The sequence below is a fragment of the Aphelocoma coerulescens genome, chromosome 1A (genome assembly GCF_041296385.1).
Source record: "Aphelocoma coerulescens isolate FSJ_1873_10779 chromosome 1A, UR_Acoe_1.0, whole genome shotgun sequence".
Lineage (NCBI taxonomy): Eukaryota > Metazoa > Chordata > Aves > Passeriformes > Corvidae > Aphelocoma > Aphelocoma coerulescens.
Window position 1 is genome coordinate 41,215,213 of NC_091014.1, and position 21,098 is coordinate 41,236,310.

At 38.1% G+C, this 21,098-nt stretch overlaps 1 protein-coding gene across 3 annotated transcripts in view; it reads left to right on the forward strand.

Moving 5' to 3' along the window:
* Positions 1 to 21,098, forward strand: part of ACSS3 (acyl-CoA synthetase short chain family member 3) — a 71,546-nt gene that overhangs the window by 48,579 nt on the left and 1,869 nt on the right. For 2 of the 3 annotated variants that reach the window (XM_068999757.1, XM_068999773.1), the window contains 4 exons: positions 6,013 to 6,108; positions 8,733 to 8,796; positions 15,825 to 15,906; positions 16,896 to 17,018. In XM_068999757.1, coding sequence (XP_068855858.1) covers positions 6,013 to 6,108; positions 8,733 to 8,796; positions 15,825 to 15,906; positions 16,896 to 17,018 — 365 coding nt within the window. The remainder of the gene's footprint in view (positions 1 to 6,012; positions 6,109 to 8,732; positions 8,797 to 15,824; positions 15,907 to 16,895; positions 17,019 to 21,098) is intronic. The other variant, XM_068999765.1, reaches the window with a different exon arrangement.

The following is a 21,098-nucleotide window of genomic DNA, read 5'->3' on the forward strand; positions in this document are numbered from 1 at the left end:
TGTATGTGCAGCAGTGCTGTGGATTTTTGTGGCAGCATCACACATCACATTTTATTGGGACATTGTATAAGGACAGTATCCAAACTGTCCTTATCTGTGCCCTTTAGTGCCCTGGGATAATAGTGGCCAGGAGTCACCTCCTTGTTTTAGTGTTGATGGATAATTAGCATCAGATTGTTTGTACTTAAATAGCCAGCATTAGCTGTGTGTGCTTGGTCTTTTTACACATTAATAATATAACGTGTCATGCACCATCCTGGCGTAGATATCTTCCAGGGAAGCAGTGAAGGAAGCAGTGAAGAAAGCAGCTTGGCAAAATTAGGCAATGGATACTTCTGAGGCCTTGCTGAAGGCATGGTTGAGCTGTACTGTACAGAGGCTAAAGCAATTATCTGAAATTTTCTTCCAACGTCAGTAAGCATAAGACTGAACTGGTGCTTGGGCTACCAACCAGCAGTATGACTATCTAAACACAATTTGTCAGGGTTAACAGTGCAAAATCCAAGCTGTGAGTGAGGCTACTTACTGCTACTCATTTAGAGACTTAGAAGCTTGCTGAAGGATGAAGGAAACGAGGTCTGTATGAATACTTGATGATCTGGCCCCTGAATCTTCAGGACACTGCCAGTGCATACTATTTCGGTGATATGTTAGATTTGGTTTTGTTTTAAGGAAGCAGTATGGTATACTGTGATGAAGGCTTTGAGTCTTGTAATTCATCTGGTACTGTGGTTTTCTGTTCCAGGATGCCCAGTAGTTGTTGCCATACTAGAAAGCATTTTACTGTATATTGAGTTCTTCATTCACCCTTTCTCGCATAATTAAAATGACCACTGTGTGGAGGGAGCATATGGAAGGAGTCTCTTCAGAAGTACACTCTTGCAATGTGCATGGATTTACAATGAGTTTCTGCCTAAGATTTCCTCCTTCACAGATCCTCCTTTCCATTTTATCAGTGCAGTCTTCTGCTGTAGTAATTCCTTTAATTCCCCACAACAAAAGTGACAGCCTTGCTGGAAAAATGGCTCAAAACAGCACAGCCACAGTGAGAATTTTGTGTATTATATTGATTGCATTCATTAATATGTTATTGTATGACAGTTGCTCCTTTTTCTTCTTTCCTTCTCCTTTTGTATGCTTTTGGTGTTTCTCCATTGCATCCTAAGAAATTCAAAGCAGGCAGCTTTATATTACCCATTTAGCACAGCCAAAGCTCAAATATTAATGTCAAAATGCAGTGTGTTTTGCCTAAGTATTTCCTACCAAAAAAGCCAATATTTCAGCAGCATGGCAGTCTGTTATGTTGAGGAACATGAGACACGGTATAGAAATTATAATGTATCAGGAATGTAAGTGGCAGAGGCTAAGTAAGTGGTAGATTTTCATCTTAAAAGTCCTGAGTTATTTCAAACTTGACTGTGAATGAGCAAGACAGTTTTGAGCTCAAGTTACTAGCTGTTGCTTTGCATAATTTGGCAAAGCACAGCTTCTGCAAGTCAGGCACATGGGTAGGTGGAAGCCTTCTGATGAATAAAGTCAGACATACACTTACAGACCCCCGTAGCTACTCATAGGTGAGTGCACTTTTCCCATCTGGATCAGCAGCACCTTCTGTGGCATAAGAATTGTTTTCCAAGGTGCAAATGCAGTAAAGTGCGTGTATCGGATTACTCACTAGCTGTCCAGTTCATACTGGATATTTCAATAATATTGAAATAGCTTTTTAATATTATCACTCGCTTACTGGTAGAGTGGGACAAAACAAAGAAGGTCACATCTGTGATTACTGAGGACTATTTCTTTACTTTAGCCCTTACCCTGAAAGGAAGAAGCATAAGGAGGGACTTGGGACAGTTGAACAGCCTTGATTTTAGGGCCATCTCTCAGTAACTCTGTCTTCTCTGTCTCAGTGAAGTGCTTTTCATTATTCTCAGAGGTACACCATATTTTCATTATAACTCAGAGCAGATGTTGAATACATTTACCAGACTAGTTGTGAACCATTGTTTTTCCAGTATAAAACACTGCTCTTTTAAATAGCTGTTTCATTGTCACATTGTAAGGTGTTATGCAGAAAGGAAATTGGTTTTATGATCTGGTTGTCCCTGAAAAGCCTTCCACAGCTGGAGGGTGAGCTAACTTGGTAGCATAGTGAGTGGACAGTTAATGCCCAAATGTTTGCAAAAGAGACTGTAAGACAGACCTACTGTTCTGTTCCTTATTAAAAATATGGAAGTTCCTAAAGTCTTCGGCATTGGAAATCCATCTAGGTGCTGTGCAATAATTTCAGAGAATCAGCAAGTATAAACAAACGAGTGTCAGGTAAGGGATGTCTGTTCCTCTATGCAGAAACCTGATTTGAGAGATAGGTGGAATACAATGAATTCTTGACAAGTGTTATCCTTATTCAGACTGTTACTGTTTCAGCTTTTCAGACCTGAATCTTGTAACCTGCACCTAGATCCTGACTTGAATTGTAAAGAAACCAGCCTTAATTGAAACCAAAGATTCATAAGCAACTTTTATTTATTGGAAATCTATAATCAAGGACCACACAGTACTTGTATTACACATAATTGTTAAGGAAAATATCTCTTTTGTACTTAAAATCCTGTGTTCTTCTGAACAGTGATGATTTCTTTTCAGGAGGATTCTGAATTGAATTCCCCTTTCAACTCAGACTATTTTCTCGGTGATAAAAAATGCTGTCCTAGAAGGAGGCTGTTATTTCCTAGTAGGTTTGGGAAATTGATATTTCTGTTCAGTGTCCTGTTTGAAAGATACATGTTGATTTCCCAAGAAATGTGCAGCACAAAGCTTCATGTTGTCCTTTGACAGTACTCCTTTGTGATCCTACATTGTAAGGGAATCTTTAGCATTCAGGAATGCTTAACCTAACACAAAGATCAGATGCTTTTGGGATTCCCTCTCTGAATTAATATCTGATCCAAGTACCAAAAATCCCCTATTTTTTTTCATATATATAAAAAGTCTTACTGGCCTATGGGAACTGAATGTATGGCTTAGAGATTACAGCACTTAGTAAATATGAAAATGATATATCCATTGATAATTGAAAAGACAATAGAAGAAAGAGCAACAATCGGAAAGACCTTTTCACAAAATTTCAGAACTTGTGATTCTTCAGAATAAATGGAATTTCATTCAGGCTTAGTCACTGTTGTCCAAAAAAGCAGGTACAAATACAGACAAGTTGGTAAGATGAAGTTTCTTTTCAAGTTTCTGTTGATTTCATTAGCAGTAGAGTCAAGCGAACCCAAACTAATTTTTAGAAACTCTTCCTCTCAACTTAGGGTCTTTGGATTTAGACTCTTGATGAGAAACGTTTGTCAATTCCCAGTCCACACCTATGTTACTGGTACATCAGGCTAACAGGGGTGCTGTTCCCTGTCTCTCAGTAGCAAACCTAATCCCTATGTTTTGGTGATAGAAGAATATTGTTCTTGCCCCATCTGTTGCAAGATGTTTTGTAGTTCTCGCTGTGCAATATGTAAAGCAACATGTACAAGGTGCTACCGCTTCTTCTCCTAACACAGGTCAAAAAAGAAACTGTCTCTTTTACTGTCATTCCCAATTCACTGTTCTTTCTGTTCCAATTAACAGAGGAAAATTCTTCAGTATAAATACTGTACAGAAAATGAAGCTCCAAAACTGTTGAATACATTGTGTTTTTCTGCAACTTCTCAGGGTGACCACGGATGGGGTATGGTAGATCATTTTGATATTGTGTCACCACTGTGACTGTAGCTTGGGTGTTCTGTGTGTTAGAAGAAAAGATTCCCCCATGACTGTGCAGGGAATTTGCATTATGTAGAAGAAGGAACAGAGAAAGATTAGGAAACAACAAAGCAAACTTTTTAGCTGGTCTTTATTAGCATGGAGAGTTGATATTTTTTAATTCTGTGTCCCATGGCTGTATTTAGGCCCTAGCTTAGCTGTGCTGCTAATGCTAGACTTGCAGCTACTTACTAACACGTACTGTAAAAACACTACAAGAGTCTGTAAGATTGTTTTTGTTCTTGTTGTTGCTTCTTTAAGCACTTGAATAGTCATATAATCTCTGAAGTGGCAGATGAATGCTATGGAGGTTGAAAAAATTCACAGCAAAAATTCCTCTTAATTTCCTAATGCGAGCATACTGAAAATAGGTTTGAACATACTGATCAGATATACATACAGAGCTGGAGACAAACCTGCTTTGTTGGCTGGCAGTTGAGGGTGGAATGGACTATGAATTCCAGGCTGAATGACCTGAGACTTGTGTTTTTAAAGTAAAGTCTCATCCTGTGTTCCTGCTAGTATCTAAAACCACATAAACTTTGTTTTCTGTGGCTCAGATACAGCAGCATTTCCAAGTAATTTCTGCAGATTGTTTCCTTAAAAGGGGAGGAGTGAAGAGCAACTGGGCTTTTTTTCGGTCTTAAACTCTGTTATATGACTTGACAGTTTTTATTCTTCTATAATAACAGCTCTGGTAGCATAAAAGTGTTATGTGAAATTAAGTATCTTAAGAAAGAGAGGAAGGTGAGGAGGGAAGGATTTCTAGCTGCCTAACTGTGGGGATAATTAGGAAGGTGTCAGCATTACTGGAAAGCATTGATGACAACTTTCTGACACAGTGGAGGATCCCATGAGGAGTGGTGTGCTCCTCAGCCTTACACAAACAAACAGGGAATGCCTTGTTGAAGATATGGAGGCTGAGGGCAGCCTTGGCTGCAGTGACCATTGTGGAATTCAGTAGTGAGCAAGGAGGAAACAGGGCAGCAAGACAGTAATCATGGACTTCAGGAGAGCTAACTTTAGCCTCTACGGATCTTCTTGGAAGAATCCTGTGGGAAAAGATCCTGCAATGAAGAGGGTTCCAAGAGAGCTGATTGATATTCAAGCGTCACTTCCTTCAGGCTCAAGAATGATGCATCCTGATGAGCAAGAAATCAGGCAAAGGGGGAAGAGACCTGTGTGGATGAATAAAGAACTCCTGTCATAACTCAAGTGTGACCAGGAAGTACACAGGAGATTGAAGCAGGATCAGGCCACTTGGAATGAATATAGAGAGGTTTTCAGAGTAAGTAGAAATGAGACAAGAAAATTAAACAAAGACAAGTGCTGGATTCTGCACCTGGATGGGGCAATCCTGGATGTACAGACTGGGGAATAAGAGGCTGGAGAGGAGCCCCATGGAAAGGGACCTGGGAGTCCTGGTCGATGGCAAGTTGAACATGAGCCAGCAGTGCCCTGGCAGCCAGGAGGGCCAACCCTGTCTGGGGGGCATCAGGCCCAGCATCCCCAGCTGAGCAAGGGAGGGGATTGTCCTGCTCTGCTCTGCACTGGGACAGCCTCACCTCAAGTTCTGGGGGCAGTTTTGGGTGCCCCAATAGAAGAAAGATAAAGCTATCTTTCTTTTGAAAGTGTCCCAAAAACGGGCTACAAAGATGGTGAAGGGAAAGCTGTATGAGGAGCAGCTGAGGTCACTTGGTCTGTTCAGCCTGGAGGAGACTGAGGTGAGACCTCATTGTGGTCTTCAACTTCCTCACAGGGGGAAGTGGAGGAGCAGGTACCAATCTCTTCTCTCTCATGATCAGTGACAGGATTCAAAGGAATGGCATGAAGCCGAGCCAAGGGAGGTTTAGGTTGGGGATGAAGAGAAGGTTCTTCACCCAGAGGGTGGTTGGGTACTGGAACAGGTTCCACAGGGGTAGCAGTCACAGCACCAAGCCTGACAGAGTTCAAGAAGTGTTTGAACAATGCTCTCAGTCACATGGTGTGATTCTTGGGGTGTCCTGTGCAGGGCCAGGAGTTGGACTTCGATGATATCTGTGGGTCCCTTCCAACTCAGCATATTCTATGATTCTGTGAATTCTAAATCTTCCATTGTCTAGGAATTCTATTTTTTTTAGTTTGATGTGCTAAGCATCAGAAAACTTAGAACTAATAAATACTGAATGGAACTAAATCCAACCTTAACTGACAATATGTGTGTTCTCTTAATAGAATCTGGTTCTGCAATTACTGCTTCCTGCATTGGTTTGGGAAACTCTACAACACCTCCACCCGGACAGGCAGGAAAACCAGTGCCAGGATATAATGGTAAGACTATGCTAAAAATGTTACTAGAAAAGGTCATTGCTTATATTTCTGAGTAAGTGCTCCTTAATTGTCGTGTCATGTAGCAAAATAAAATTACAGTCTTATTAACTTATTTTCCTCCTTCCTGTTTTTTGTGTATTGTGGAATGTGATCGTGAATAAAAAAATTCAGTTATCTTCAAGAAAATTGATCAACTACTTCTGCCTTTATTATATGAAAATGCTAGCACATACTTTGACACATTACTTGTCTACACTTCTGCATGCACTTCTGCACTTTTACACAATTTGAGAGAGATGTTAAGCAAACTATCAGTACCTGTGGAGCATTTTTATTTCCAGTCAGGAGAAACAGTAGGCTATGGACCAACATGAAAAGCTTATTGACAACACGACAACACTCATTGTGTGGAAGATGCATGTAGGGCCGCAGCCACAGAATGAAGAGTGCAAAAGTATTTTGAAACCTGGGAACCCTGATTTTAACGCAGTTTTCAAGAATTACTTGAAGTCTGAAAAATAATTACATTAAAGATCAAGTGGTTTTCAGAAAAAGTTCTCACATCGTTGCTCAGAAAGATCTAAGCTGTTATTTTCTTTAAATACTTGTAAGTGGTAGTGAACATTAAAAAAAAACCAAGCACTGAACATTTTTAGCAGCTCTTGGTTTCGGCATTTACAGTTATGACATGAAGATGAGCAGTAGCTTAAAAACAACATTAAAACAATGCCATGAAGTTTCTTTAGAGTTCTAATAAGTAGGAAAGAATGGATGTAATTGCATCACACATGTTATTAGGTGATAGTCAGGACTAGGAAGAAATATGAGTAGCAAGAGTATAAAAATTTCTGATGAATATTTTGGAACATTAGGACTAGTGTAAGTAAAGAACTTCTTCAAAGAGAATGATGGAAATGTCTTTAGTATACCTTATAAAGGAAACAAAAAATGAGCACTGAAATTCACTAAAGATTTATAGAATAACTTTACCTCTTTCAGTCTTTGGCCAAATATATCCTGTAATGCAGCTATTCATAAACTAGTGATTTTTTAAAATTACACTATAGTGGCCACTGTCTTGCTGTCATCCACTTCTGTTTGATGTTGTTTTCCTTCTGTTACTGTATTTATTAGAGGAGATCCTTATGCCAGTTAGAAGATAGATACTGTTGTTTTAGTTTATACATGCAGCTCTTAATGGTTAGTAAAGACATGCTGCAATATGAATAGAAAGATCTACTTTTTTTTAAACACATACAAATTATTTCCTATTACATATTGCTAAAAAGAGACAAATATGTTGTTGATTTTTAAGAACAAAGGAAATATGAGGTATGATATCAAAGTGCAGTGGCACAAATTGCATTTAAAAGTGAGTCAGGATACTATATTAATTTCTAGGTCTGTTGCCTTAAATCAGAGATTATACTGGGCTTTCCCCTTGATCTACTTGAACCTTTGCAGATAATTTCAGTGCATTTTCAGACTGGAGCAGGTCCCACATTTTGAAGAAATGAGTCAGTTCTTCAGTAATTCAGGAGTGAGCAGCATAATATCTCACTTCCCCAAATTTTCCTATATTGAAATACGCTGCTTGCAAGGAGAAGACTAATTACTGGGATTGGTACCTTGATGGAACAGTTACAGTAAACTGATTAGATTTTACTTTAGTATCATAAAAGTAGGAGAGAAAACATGGACAGCTACACAGACAGGTCTTTGTAAAACTCGCCTTGGTACCTGCTTGTGTCTGTGTGCTGAGCCATTGCTTTCAGCAGGCTCTTCGATTACTTTAAAATTACCATCATCTTTGAAGGAGTAGCTTCAGCCTGAAGTAGTAATTTACAGATGTTGACATTCTTTGAAGAGATCAGATATGATATTACTTGTATGAGTCTTAGCAGAGTTTTAGTCGGAAGTCTGTCATCCATTATTCCCCCTTTCCTCTGGAACGTTGTAATACAGAATGTAAGATTATTTGTAATTCAGATTATTACTCAGATTCAGCTGAACATTGCTTTCTTTGCTTGGGCAGGCTTCAAAAAGCATGTAATCCTTATCAGCCCAGTCTGTCAAAATCTTCCCTCCCTGTTTTTCTATGGTTCAATTGCTTCACCTTAGGTAATTTCATTTTCATAGGCCAAGCTGGTACCTGTCATTCCTTTCTTATACCCACACCTTGAGATGGAATGGATGGTTGTAGTAGCTTCATTTCCCAGATAACTGCACAAAAGAGGCTATTTCAGATGATTTCCTCAGAAATCTCAGTATCAGGATATGATGCTTTCACTGAAGGTGGTGGACCAGTGTCATCCAGGGAAAAGGCTTCATGCAGTATGAAGGTTTCTTTTACTTTTTAGTTCTGTGTTTTTCCCTTTTGGGACTTTGTGCTATTTCTGCCTCCAAAGCATGAGTATTATTTAAGACTTTTTGTACCGAAGGCTGAATGTTAATAAAGTCATGAGATTATCCAGTTTGGCACTCCCAAATTACTTAACTCCTTTTGTTGCTTGGTGTATTGCCATTCTGAAGTGAGACGTAAGTTGATATCCATAAAGAAAGACACTTTCCTCCACCTAAAAATGCACTACTAAACTTTCTTTCTTATATTATTTTTTTTCCAGTCATGATTCTGGATGAAAATAAGAAACCAGTGAAGGCAAAGACTTTGGGAAATATTGTGGTAAAGTAAGAAAAATAAATATCTTACTGTTAAAAGAAACTTCTTACATGGGTTGATTGTCTTTTGGCTGAAGTTTATATAAAAAGCAGAATAATTGAAGTAATGAGGATTGAAAAGCATGTCTGTCTCTGATACTGATACCAAACTGCCAGAATGTTTTATGTCCATTAATGTTGAAAAATTTCAGATGAAATTGTGTGAGTGAGTGAGTGAGTGAGTGTGGATTGCTTAGGTTTTTTTCTTAGACTACAGCAAAGTTTACCATTTTGTGAATTACCAGAGTGTTGGCACAGGATGATGCCTTCCTCTTGTGTTGTACAAGCAAGATACTGAAGCATTCCCTTCACTATTTTGTCTTTCAATTTAGTGAAATAGTACAGCAGTACAAATTGACATGCTTTGGCTTACAGGTGTGATGCTGCCTCTTCTTTCACTGTCTCCTAATCCCAATTAATGCACATTCTTTGGGGGAGAACATGTATTTTTTGCTCTCTGTAAAAAAAAGCAAGATATCTCTGTGTGTGCTTTGCATGAAAGAGTGTTCATTTGTAGCAGTACTTGGACAAAATACATGCAGGAAAGGACTCCAGAAAAAAAAATTTATCAAAAAACCCTGTTTGCATCAAATAGGCGATTTTAGTACCATTTTCCAGAGTCCTGTCAGATGAGTTCCATAAACTTTAATATTCTTTTTGAAAGTACACCTTTCTCAGTACATTTCCTTAGATAAAGAGGCCTCTTTTTAGATCACTCTGTGAACATCAGTTATATGTATGTTGCCTGTTGGCTTCTCACTGTTGCCAGAGCCTTTCCTTACTCCTGTAACATTCTATAGGCTACTGCTCTTTACAGCCCACGCCAGCTCTGTATTCTGGATGTTTTACAGGCTTTTGTAGAAACTGATCGTGATGAGGGTGAGGGTTCAGTCAGGCCTGGCTGGAGATGGACGGATGGAGACGAGAGATCTCTATAAGCAGGTCTTTGGAGCATGCAGTTTATTGCAAAGGGCGTGGGTACAGGGGCACTGCTTAGAGCTGCCAGCTGCAGCTCCAAGCAGGCCCAAGGTGTAGGAGAGAGAGAGATGAATCAAGAGCAAGAGGCTAAGAGCTAAGAGAGTAAAGAGCAAGAGAGTTACTAAGAGAGTTACTAAGAGAGTTACTAGGAGCTAAGAGCAAGAGCGTTACTAAGAGGAGAGCTGAATTAAGAAGAGTTACTAGGAGAGCGAGGTCCTTGTTACAATACAATAAATCATCTTCTGTAGTGAATATTCTAATTCTCACTAGCCAATCTAATACAAGGTACAAATCCTATAGCATTTACATACAGCCTATAAGAGTTCTTACATTACCATAGAGTGTTACATTTTAACTTCTAAAAACTACTCCTTGGACCCCTTCTGCTGAGCTAGTAGGGTCTGCTCTGACCCTTGGACCTGTCTGCAAGCAGAGGGTATTGTTCAATCAAGAGGGGATTACCTTCAGCCGGCTATACCATTGTTTTCTAGTTGTTCAGTAACTAAGACTCTATATCTCAAAGATGGCCTTCATTTCGATGTCGCTTACAGTTTTCATATTCCCAAAATCTTTTGTTAGGCAATCATATTTATAAGGCTTTCCTGTTTCATCTTCCCCAACAGCTTTTAGGCAAATGGCATTTTCTTCAAACAGTTTTGTTTCCTCAGAGAGAGACACCTGCTTTGTGATGAATGTGGTAGCTGTAGCTACCTCTTTTTTCAGTTGCAAAAAATAACTTCAGCTCTGAACACTTTCTAACTGCCAGCAAATACAAGTCCCAAAGGAAATGTATTCATCCATTTCTTCTGTGGTAGATTTTAGAGAGCTCTGGTAGCTCAGAGTCTTCACTTCTTGCTTAGATGAATGAAAGGAAATACAAAGATTAGCATTAACCTTGAGTGAACTGAAAATCTGTCAAAAGCTGAAGCATTGGGATGGATGTAGCAATTTGGATGAATTGTTAGTGCAGTTAGCTGAGGACTGCAGAGTTGGCTGAGGCACACAAGCTGGGGGTGAGAGACAGGAGCTGCAGGCGCTGCAGCTGCAGACAGGCAGTGCTAACTGTGGGTGGGCTGGCGCAGTGCTTGCATGGGAGGTGGAGTTGCTGAGGTGGGGAGGCCTTTTACTCAGCTCTACTACTGATCTAATGTAACTAGACCACTGAAAGATGCCATCTACTAAATCCTGCCTGGGCCGTTGTGGAGACTAAAGTTATTGTACTGTGTAATGCATGTATGTGCTTTCAGGATGAAGTCTATACCCTGCCTCATTCTCAGCATCTTTGGCTAAGTCACCAGGACACAGAGGTGTAGGTTTAAGTGCTCACATGGTCTCCCCTGACTCAGCAGACTCATATTTGGGCCTAGTTTTCTTGTGACATATGAATGAGAGTGACCTGAGTGCTGGAATCCAAGTGGTATGAAAACTTGTGGTGTATAATTCATCCAAGATTAGTAAAACAGTAACTTTTTCAAGGCCAAGAAATACTCAATAAACAAAAACAAAGGACAAAGACATCTCTGAGAGATGGCTGTTTAATCTAGCATAAGGAAATTGGAAGCTGAAGCTAGATACATTCAGATGAAAAATAAAACACTGTTTTAGCAGTGAAAGTATTAAGACATTGGAATAAATTCTTGGGATATGGTGGTTTAGTTTGACATTTTTAAGTCTAATCTAACCTAGATTTCTATTTTAACCAGAAGTTGTGGGATTGAGGCAGGATTTAGTAGATGGCATTTTTCAGCCTGTGTTATATGGAAGGTCAGTTTAAATAAAGAATGTGTGCAAAAAATTTATCTTCCTTCTACATGTTTATCAGCTTTGTCATTTCCCTTTCCACATAAAACAGTAAGTAGGTCTTCCAATGGGAGAGCAATTCTGGCTGAGTACATGTAAATACCATTTAAACTTTCCTTACTTTGAAATTTTTCCAAGCACTTTCACTAGTTTTTGATGGCTTTTTCTCTTTTCCCACTAAAGCAAAATCCAAGTGAGATCAACTACTTTTATGACCCCTTTCAGCTAACAGAAGTAATATTTCATACAGACTGATGAACGTTCAAGATCCTCTACTATTCTCTACACTTTTTCTTGTGTTTTTCTTCTTAGAGTCTGAAAAAGCTTCCAGATGCCTTTCAAACTTGCAATCAAAAATTTTTATGAGTGATGTTTATGCACAGCACTACATAAACTCTTGAGTAGTAATTATAGCTGCCAGTCAAGATGATTTTGTTCCATTCAGAAGCCCAAACTCATTTAAAAGTGGCTTATATTTGCTTTTACTGGCTGTAATGAACAGCCTCTGAGTATCATTGTCTACCATAAAATAAAAGGATATATTTTCTGAATTCCAGCAAGGTAACGTCTCTAGTCGTTTTTTACCTTCATTTCAGACATCTGCTTTTCTGTGCAAATTCTCTTTTGAATTCTCTGTCTATAATTGCTTGGTTCCATTAACAAGGAATCTTACACTATTTTGATGAGTGGCATTCTGAAAGGATGTGATATGTAGGAGTCAGATTTCTTGGGCTAAGGTAAAGGTGGACTGTTCTGTGAAAAATAACCACCATTGTATGAAAAATAAATGAACTGTGAAACAATACTTATAAAAACAAATAATGATTGTAATTTAAAATTCTCTACCAGAAAACACTTACTGTTAAAGTACTTCAGTTTTTTTGTGGTGCTGTCAAGCTGATTCATCTTAGTCTCTCCAATTTATAATGAAATTACCTGGTTATCTTTGTAAAATGTAACCAGAATGAATCTTTGTTAAATGAACCCATGTGATTTAAATCGTTAATTTACACAGTTTGCCTGGTTTTTCTGATGCTGTTTTAAATGTATTCAATCTTTAAATGACAAATAGGCCTGGGTCTGTATTCTTGTACTTCAACAAATTTAATCTTAATTTCACTGGAGTAAATGGAAAATAGCATAGTTTGTACTGCTGTTATTGTGCCGGTGAGAGAGAAAGTTAAAAGACAGCTAGAGAAATACAGTAAATAAGTCCCAAAGGGAAACCAAGCAAAGCAACTTCTTTGTACATTGTGAAAATGATGATGAAGGAACCTACCTCCTCCTGTCTTGCTCTTCTGTGATCCTGTCCCTTGTGAAAAGAAAGTAGGACCATCTGTGGAGAAATCATACTTACTTATGCATACCCGGCATTTTTGGTCAATATATCCTCTTAGTAAAAATAGCTCCTAAAGTTCTTGAGTATCAACTCAGTTTTTGGACAAAGAGGCAGCATTTTTTAAATACTGAGTTATTGTGGGTGTGTGTTACATTTTCTAGGGCAAAAAGACCCAAATCAAATGTCTCAAAGTGTTCAGTTTCTTTTTTTAATGGAGTGGTTGAGAAAAGCAAGAGATGTTTGTTTTCAGATTGCTGTTATTTTCAGACTGTCTCATTTTATCTCTTCTGGCTCCTTGCATGTAATTATGATCCAGTTCTGCTCCCTTTGGAATTTATGGCAGCATTCCCACTGACAGCAGTGGTTTGGAGGTATATTTGGCTCTGGACATTTTAATTCTGATATCCTGACAAAATTTCAATATGCATAATTATATTCTGGCAAGATGAGTTCTACCTTTATTAATTTGCATTTGCACAGAACCTAGAAATTCTACTTAGTCATGATGCCAAGAACTGTGCTTTTATCAAAGAATCACATGTGCCCATTGCTCTGGAATTACTGTGCCTGAAAGACTAACATGGAAGAGGGCATTCAGTTTTGCTTAGTGAATGGGGTCCTAACTGTAATAGTCTTTCACAGAAAGCCATGGAAGCACATTTTCAGATGTTGTCTGTATTGTGCTATGATATGTGCTGTAGAGATACCTGTGATAGCCACTAGTTAAGCAGTTTGCTTTCCACAGGTTCACGAAATATGCTGTGTGGATGTATTTGTCAATACAATTTTCCTAAAAGAAACAAACAAGCAAAAAACTCCCACCAAACTAGAACATGAGACACCCCTGGTCTCCCCATCTGAAAAAAAAAAAAAAATCTGAACAAGGACAAGAAAACCAAATAGTGAAAGTGAGGATTGTATTTTTGGTGATATGTTCCACACTTCTCTGTTTAGATTTCTAAACAATGACAGAAAGGAAAATGCTTTTCTAATTTCAGCAATAAAACTGTTTCTTTCTATTCAGTGACTAACTGCAAAGTACTGAATAGAGCTGTGGGGAAATTAAGGACTTTATCAATAGGAATTGTTCTTTCTCTCCCATCACAAAGATGTTTCAGTCTGCTAAATAAATTTAAGGTGAAAAATTTGCAATGACTTGAGGCTGTTATGAATTGCTATGCTATTAGCAACCAGGCAACAGCAACAGTAACTGCCATTCTCTGGTGGCTTTTCTTGAATCTAAACAAGAGATTTTTTTCTTTTAAACTCAATGCATACACAAACACTAGGATCAATATATTGTTTTCTAATCTTTCTTTCCAAGGCAAACACTCCATGGGTCATGTTTTTATATCACAGAGATTTTACTAAGCTTGAAAGGCTTAAAATAGGGCAGTGATTTTCTTCCAGATGGGCAGAAGCCAACCTGCCCTCCTGAACCCTGGGTGACTACTTGGGAAGTGTCTTGGCATTTCTGGCCATACCTTAACTGTACTTTCAAGGAACATCATTTCTGGGATGTTTTGAGCCAGAACCTTCAGAGAAAAAGCAGTAATATTTATAGTAGTATATTCTATTATGCTAGCTCAGAATTAAGCTGAAAAAACTTGGATTGTAAAAAATCAGGAATTAAAATCATTACTGGATGATATGGCCTTTTCAGTGTAGTTTGTACTGTTTTTACTGTAGTTAGGATTTTTTTAAAGTGTGTTTATTTATCTATCTATCTATAGGTAAGTATTCTTTTTGTAAAAGTAATGTTAGAAATGTACATGTCACAGAGCCGGTGGCACCTGTTCTTGTTACTGACCGTCATAGGAGACTTGTAATGACACGAGAATTGCTGTGCTACAGAGAACTGTTCCACTGCTAGGGATGTTGCCTTCTGGTGTGACAGGGATACTATCAGTAGGAAATAAAATACCTCTGGCTAAATATTTGCTAGTTAGCAATGCAGGCATAAGCTAGTAAAATCTATATGGCGCATTTATGATTTTATCTAAATAAATATGTTTGTTTACATGATCATTCTCTCTTTGTTATTAGGGGTAACTTCCTAAAACTTGTGTTGATATGCCTGAATATATATCTCTTAGGCAGTTAAAGAAATCTGTGTTTGACTCTGTCAGAGCTTTGAAGAAAGAAACACACACTCTGTTAGCTGAGGCTTCTGCAGCTTCTCTTCTTCTGACAGATGTCTGTGTGAAGTGTCCCATATTTTCTCATGCCTATGTCATTGACTGAAGAAGGGGTGTTTAGTATACATTCAAAACTCAACTAATAAAGCAATCCAGAATCTTGCAGCTTTAAGTACAACTATTTTAGAAAGTTATATTAGTGAGTTGTATCAATATATTTTCAAAGATCTTATCCAGTATTTCCAGTAATATTATGCACAGTTTAAATAGAAAAGCATTTTTATTCACATTCTCACGATTCTCACGAAGTCCTTTGAGTTTTATCTTTTTACAAAAACTGAAGATCTTTGTCTGATAATTTGTCTTTCTGTGCAGGTGTGAGTGTGTATGGGTGTTAGAGAAAGAGAGACCTATAATAATGCAGTTGTCTGTACCATGGTGTGTATGCACAAATTACTGACAGATGCTTACAGTATAAAGTGTTTAATAGACTGAGTATTATTTTACTGAGGTGCTTGTATTATATAAAAGATAAGGTCTGGATACAGTGCAGAGCTATATACATTTGATGACAATAATATATAGCCTTTTTTATCTCTTACCAGCATATTATTAAGCTGAACTGTTTTCTGATTGTGTAGACAATGATTATTTATCTGAAAACAAAGTGTGAATGGAGAGCATGAGTTGTATTTGTTATATCTGTTTTTCTTGCTACTTCCCTCTGCTCTTTTCAATTTAAGGTTGCCTTTGCCTCCTGGAGCATTCTCAGGTCTTTGGGAAAATCAAGAAACTTTCAAGAAGTTGTATTTCCAAAAATTTCCAGTAAGAATTATGAAATCAATTATATAAACTTCTGGTAATGCTTCAGAACTGAATGATGATAGATTTAACCTGGGAAACAGTTTTATCATAAGTTGTCATAATTTAATTGGAGATAACTGATATATGTATATATAATTAAAACCATTTCAAGGTAAACCCTTTTTCATCTATAATTTTTTTGTATGCTGTTGGTTTTTTTAAGATTTGAAACAGAAGAAGTAAACCTTAAGCTTCTGAGCCAAAAAGTCACTTTTTGTCATTTAATCTAAGATATAAACCGCAACCTTATACTAGCACAGCTTCAAATACGCTCCTTCTGTTGGCATGCAGCCATGCTAGCTTGGTATCAGTCCAAAATTCACACTTGCCCACTGTGCACCTAAATACACTGGAGGCTTTTTGCTACATTAGTTATGTTTCCTTGTCAGATGAACTATCCAAGGATTGGCTTCCTTCTTTCCTTGTAGAAATAGATAGATTGGCCCTATACAAATGTACAAAATGGAAGATTTGGCTCAATGAAAGTAAATGAGTGAATTGGTCAGGCAAATTATTTTCTGTGTGCAATTCAATCATGATGACAATGTATGTTTGGATACAGCAAACAGGAGTATCTTCAGGAGCAATTTGACAGCTGTCATTATATTGTAGCAATTCCATTCTCCTTGTGTAGATCTGGGCAACATTATTCTCCAAGCTGTCAAGGATCAAAGTAAGCAGAGTTGGAAAAAAGTCAGGGTTTATCTATTGTCTTCTGCTCTGTATTAACAAAGACAACAAAACCTTTCTGGAAAGGGAGCTGCACAGGATAATATGACATAAAAATGGTGAAAAATATTGCAGAATTTAATCTTTTAAGCACCAAAAGCATATATAATTTGAAACAGGTTTAATTTTTTTGGGGGGGGATGGGAGGCTGTGCTTCTTGGTAAATTAAGGAATATTCCTAGTACTCTTTCTGAATTTATTTTGCATTGTGTTGTATTTAGGGATATTATGATACTATGGATGCTGGTTATATGGATGAAGATGGCTATCTATATGTCCTGTCTCGAGCTGATGATGTGATCAATGTTGCTGGACACAGAATTTCAGCAGGTGCGATTGAAGAGGTTAGCATTGCCTGACAACAAAATAGAAGAGTGAAAGATGAATAAAGCAAGCTGCGACTGAAAATTCCACAGTTCATCACATCTCAAAATCTCACACAGAAAGATCTCTCATTTTCTTTCTGCTTGTTTTGTTTGCATTGCCATTGGTGCTTTTAACCAAAACATTTCCTGTTTCAGGTTCTTCCTATTAAGATGCTTTCCAGAAACATAACAAATTTAGTCAATAATAAGCAGTTTGTACCATGGGACTGATAAGGCAGGCATAATTTGGTATTTGAAGGTGGAGCTAAAGGGCAGTGTGGCAGTATGGGGAGCATACCTTTTAGCTCTGATAACATATTTATTTGGGAATACATTAAGATAGTGTAGTGTCAGCGTGACAGGTAGTTTCACCAGCTACTGAAGTTACTTAGGAGTAGAAACTTTTTTCCTAAAATACAGTGCTCAGTGTTGGCTGATTTTTTTTTTCAGAGGTTCACAGTTCAGTGCTTTTTCTTGATTGGAAGACTCCATGTTTTTTTGACAGCTGTTTTGTCTCTTATTGTATGAGAAGTGCTAAATGAACAATGAAAATTTCTGTAAAAAAGCCCTGCTGTTAAATTGAAAGTCATTAACGTAATACCCATGCAACTCAAAAAAAGTTGAAAATAGTGAAGTTCATGATAGTGTCTGAATTTCATATGATTGTTCACTCACCTTTCTGGAGTCACTGTGATTGATTGCCAGTTACAAATTTCCCTGATGACATATCAATTGCTTATTCAGGGAGTATAGGAAAAGGTGTGCTGTGCATGTACAAGAGAAAAATACGCTTTTAAGAGCTCTGAATTTAACTGTTCACTGAATCAGAAACTCATCTGTGAATCATTTTTTGGTTTATAATGTCTGTTAGTCTAGTGCCTATTTTATTTTTGGAGGCTAGAAAACTTAGAAGAGAATAGAAGAAAATCTGATTACACAGAAGTGAACAAATTCGCATAAACATTAATCCATCAAGGATCGGTCAGCCGGGGAGCTGAAACAGCTGCTTGGGTCTATGGAGATATAAAGGTGCTTTCAGTCTGCTTAAACCTCTTTTCCTTAGAAGTAGTTTTTTGTGTTGCCTTACTAAAGCACAGATGGAATCTCATCCCCACCCCTTACTGCTCTACTACTCATGGGCTGAGCTGGGCATTTTCTTTGCTTCAGCCTGAGTCTGAAGCTACTGTAGCAAATGTTGAATTGAATCACCTCCTCTGCTGTATTACCTTTGGATCCATCGTACTGAGCTCTGTGTCTCCGTTTTTCTCCCTGCTAGTTAGGACTTTCCCCTAGAAACAAATAATGTTTCATCACTGTGACTTTCTAGAACCTTTTCTATTCACCTTTTGAACAAAGCTAAAAATGAAAGTGGTGTTAATGCATGCACAGCAAATTGCTAGTTAAATGGGAAGGTGTTAAGAAGACCACAATTAGCTCCTCAGTAAGATGAGTAAATACAGAATTAGAGGTCCATTGAATCACCATGTAATTGACAGTCACCTTGTTGAGCAAGTATGTTATCTACATTTACACTATAGCTGCATGACAAGCTTAACAAGTTTTTCCTTAGTGCTTTGACTAAGTGTTCCAGTTCTGTTATGTTCCAAACAATTAGTTCCTTTGTCTAACATATTTGTTAATACTATTGGAGCTCCGTGTTTACTGCAATGCAGTAGATGTTACAGTTTACCTGGCCAATCAGTGAATGGTGGCCACTTTGGGAACCTCATCTTGTGTTGATCCATCCCTCTCTTTGATCTGTAAATCTGTCCCTTCTTGCCCCTTCCTGGAAAAAAAAGCAACCTTAATCAAATCTTGACTATCTGAGGCAACAGACTTGAAACTGGGGAATCTCTTTGCCCTGATCATGATGTTTCTGTCTGCTGCCATATTTGCCATCCATCCTTGTGCTCAGTGATCATACCAGGAAAACCATTTCACTTCCTCAAGTTTTTTATTACTTTTAAACAATTTTTAAATGTCTAGTGCTGTTTCTGTTCTTCTTTTCAGTTGTTTTACAAAGTTTGATAATTTTCAAATTAGTATTTACTGATTTCAGTCATTTGAAGTTAGCATTTGAAAAGTCAAAGGCATGTTGATAGAACTTTGGGTAGACTGAAGAAAAACACTACAGTAACTGCACTATTCCAGCTAACCATAAGACTTACGAATAAGTGACAGACTGGAATGACAAAAACAAGCTACAACAAAACATTCTGGCAACACTTAAGTCTCCACCTTAGGAGTCCTGTTGATACCTGGTAGGTAATTATAATATTTGATGGTAATGTCAGATTATTGTTGATCTTTTTCCTGTGTTCCTGTGGAAAACAGAACTTACTGTGGTTGTAGACTTAATAGTCTACTTTTCCATAATTCATTATCTTTTCCATTCGTGTTTTGGGTTTTTTTTGGTTGTATATGTCTATCAGGTTTCTCTGGCCATGTTCAAGAAGTGAGAGCAGGAAAAATGGATATTGATAGCATGAAATGGAAGGCATTACTGAGGCTCTGGCCTAGAAGTGACCAAAGTGCCTTAAATGTATATGATGCATTGAAACACTGTAGGGATTTGGATTTGCATAAGATTCATTCCTGTATGATTTGTCAGTGTGTACACAATGACTTTTGGACTGCACCTGAATTCAAATGCATTTGTGTACATTCAGCTTTTTGTAGCACGCTCTTCTGCCATTCTAATTCTGGGATAAACCCAGTGCACTCTTCTATAATTAGCTTGTGCACATCCTATTTAATTCCTGTGAAAAATAATCCAGTTTCAAAAGCTGTGCATAAATGGTCATGCTTCAGTGCTTTGATAGAGCATGCACCTACTGTTAGGTCAGTGTTTTCCATTTGCCTTTTTTCTGGCATGGGACATTTCTAGGATCATAGTTTGTGAAATGAGTGTAGCTTCTGACAAAGTGTGCTAGAAACACATTGAGCAGATTTATTTTGCTAAAAACTACTTGGTGTATTGAGACAAAGGACACAGACTCTGCTGGATGCTAGTAAAGCAGCAAGTAAAGCCAGTTTATTACAGAAATCACCAGCATTTTTAGTTCTCTAAGTTTGGGACAAATTCCTCTACTTAGACTTCCTTTGCCCCCATTCCCATAGCAACACTATCAAGTCCTTGCAGACACCCCCTTGTGCCAGCGGTGACCTCGTCCGCATCGTCTTTACGCCAAAGCGGTCAGGTTGTAGTGTCCTCTTCATTCCGTCTTTGCTTCCTATTTCTTGCCTTGAGTTTTATCTGTCCCACAGTTTCTACTGAACCAAGGCTAGAAGATCTGCACAGCTGTCAGCTTCCATTGCTGTCTGGCTCCTGACAGTGTGTGTTGTACTGACCATGACGCATGGAGCCAATTTCTCCTTCCTGTGTTGACTATAAAGCCTAAGGATGATGAAATCTGTTTTGAACGTGGGTTGTCATAGACCCGTTGAATTGTTCCTTCTCCCATCAGTTTCATAGACAGGTCATACAAGAGCCTCTCTTTTGTTAATTGGAACAACAGGGATTTAGCTTTCTATTCTTTAAAGTTTTTTTTTCCTGTCTTCTCTGTGCTTTTTCTGTCTTTCTCATTTTCACACCATTGTATGAGTAGCCAATGCAAATGTGGTATTCCTACTTAAAAAAAACAACCAAAAAGTGACTTTATTCCTAAATCTAAGTCATCCCATTGCCTTTGATTTTGTCAACAGTGCGTGAAGTTCAGTTATTAGCAAGCACATAGCCCTTGTATGCACAGATAAATTAAAAAGCACAATCACATTATGTGGCTTCTGTGTCAGGGTTGGGTTAGGTCCTCTTTGTGGTTGAGTCCAGAGGACTGAAAAGTGCTGAAAGCTCTGTTGACAGCAAAATGCCCCAAGGTGCACTGGAAAGAGCCAGTTGCTTTGGAAGAGGATTCACAACTGCTGGCATCTTAAGGCCAGCTTTGTCCCAGATTTGGTGACAATACATCTTGGTATGTACTGAGACATCTTGGTGACTGTTTTCCAGGATGTGAGTATCTCAGCTGGCTAATTGGAAGGAAAAGAGCATCTCTTACTGTT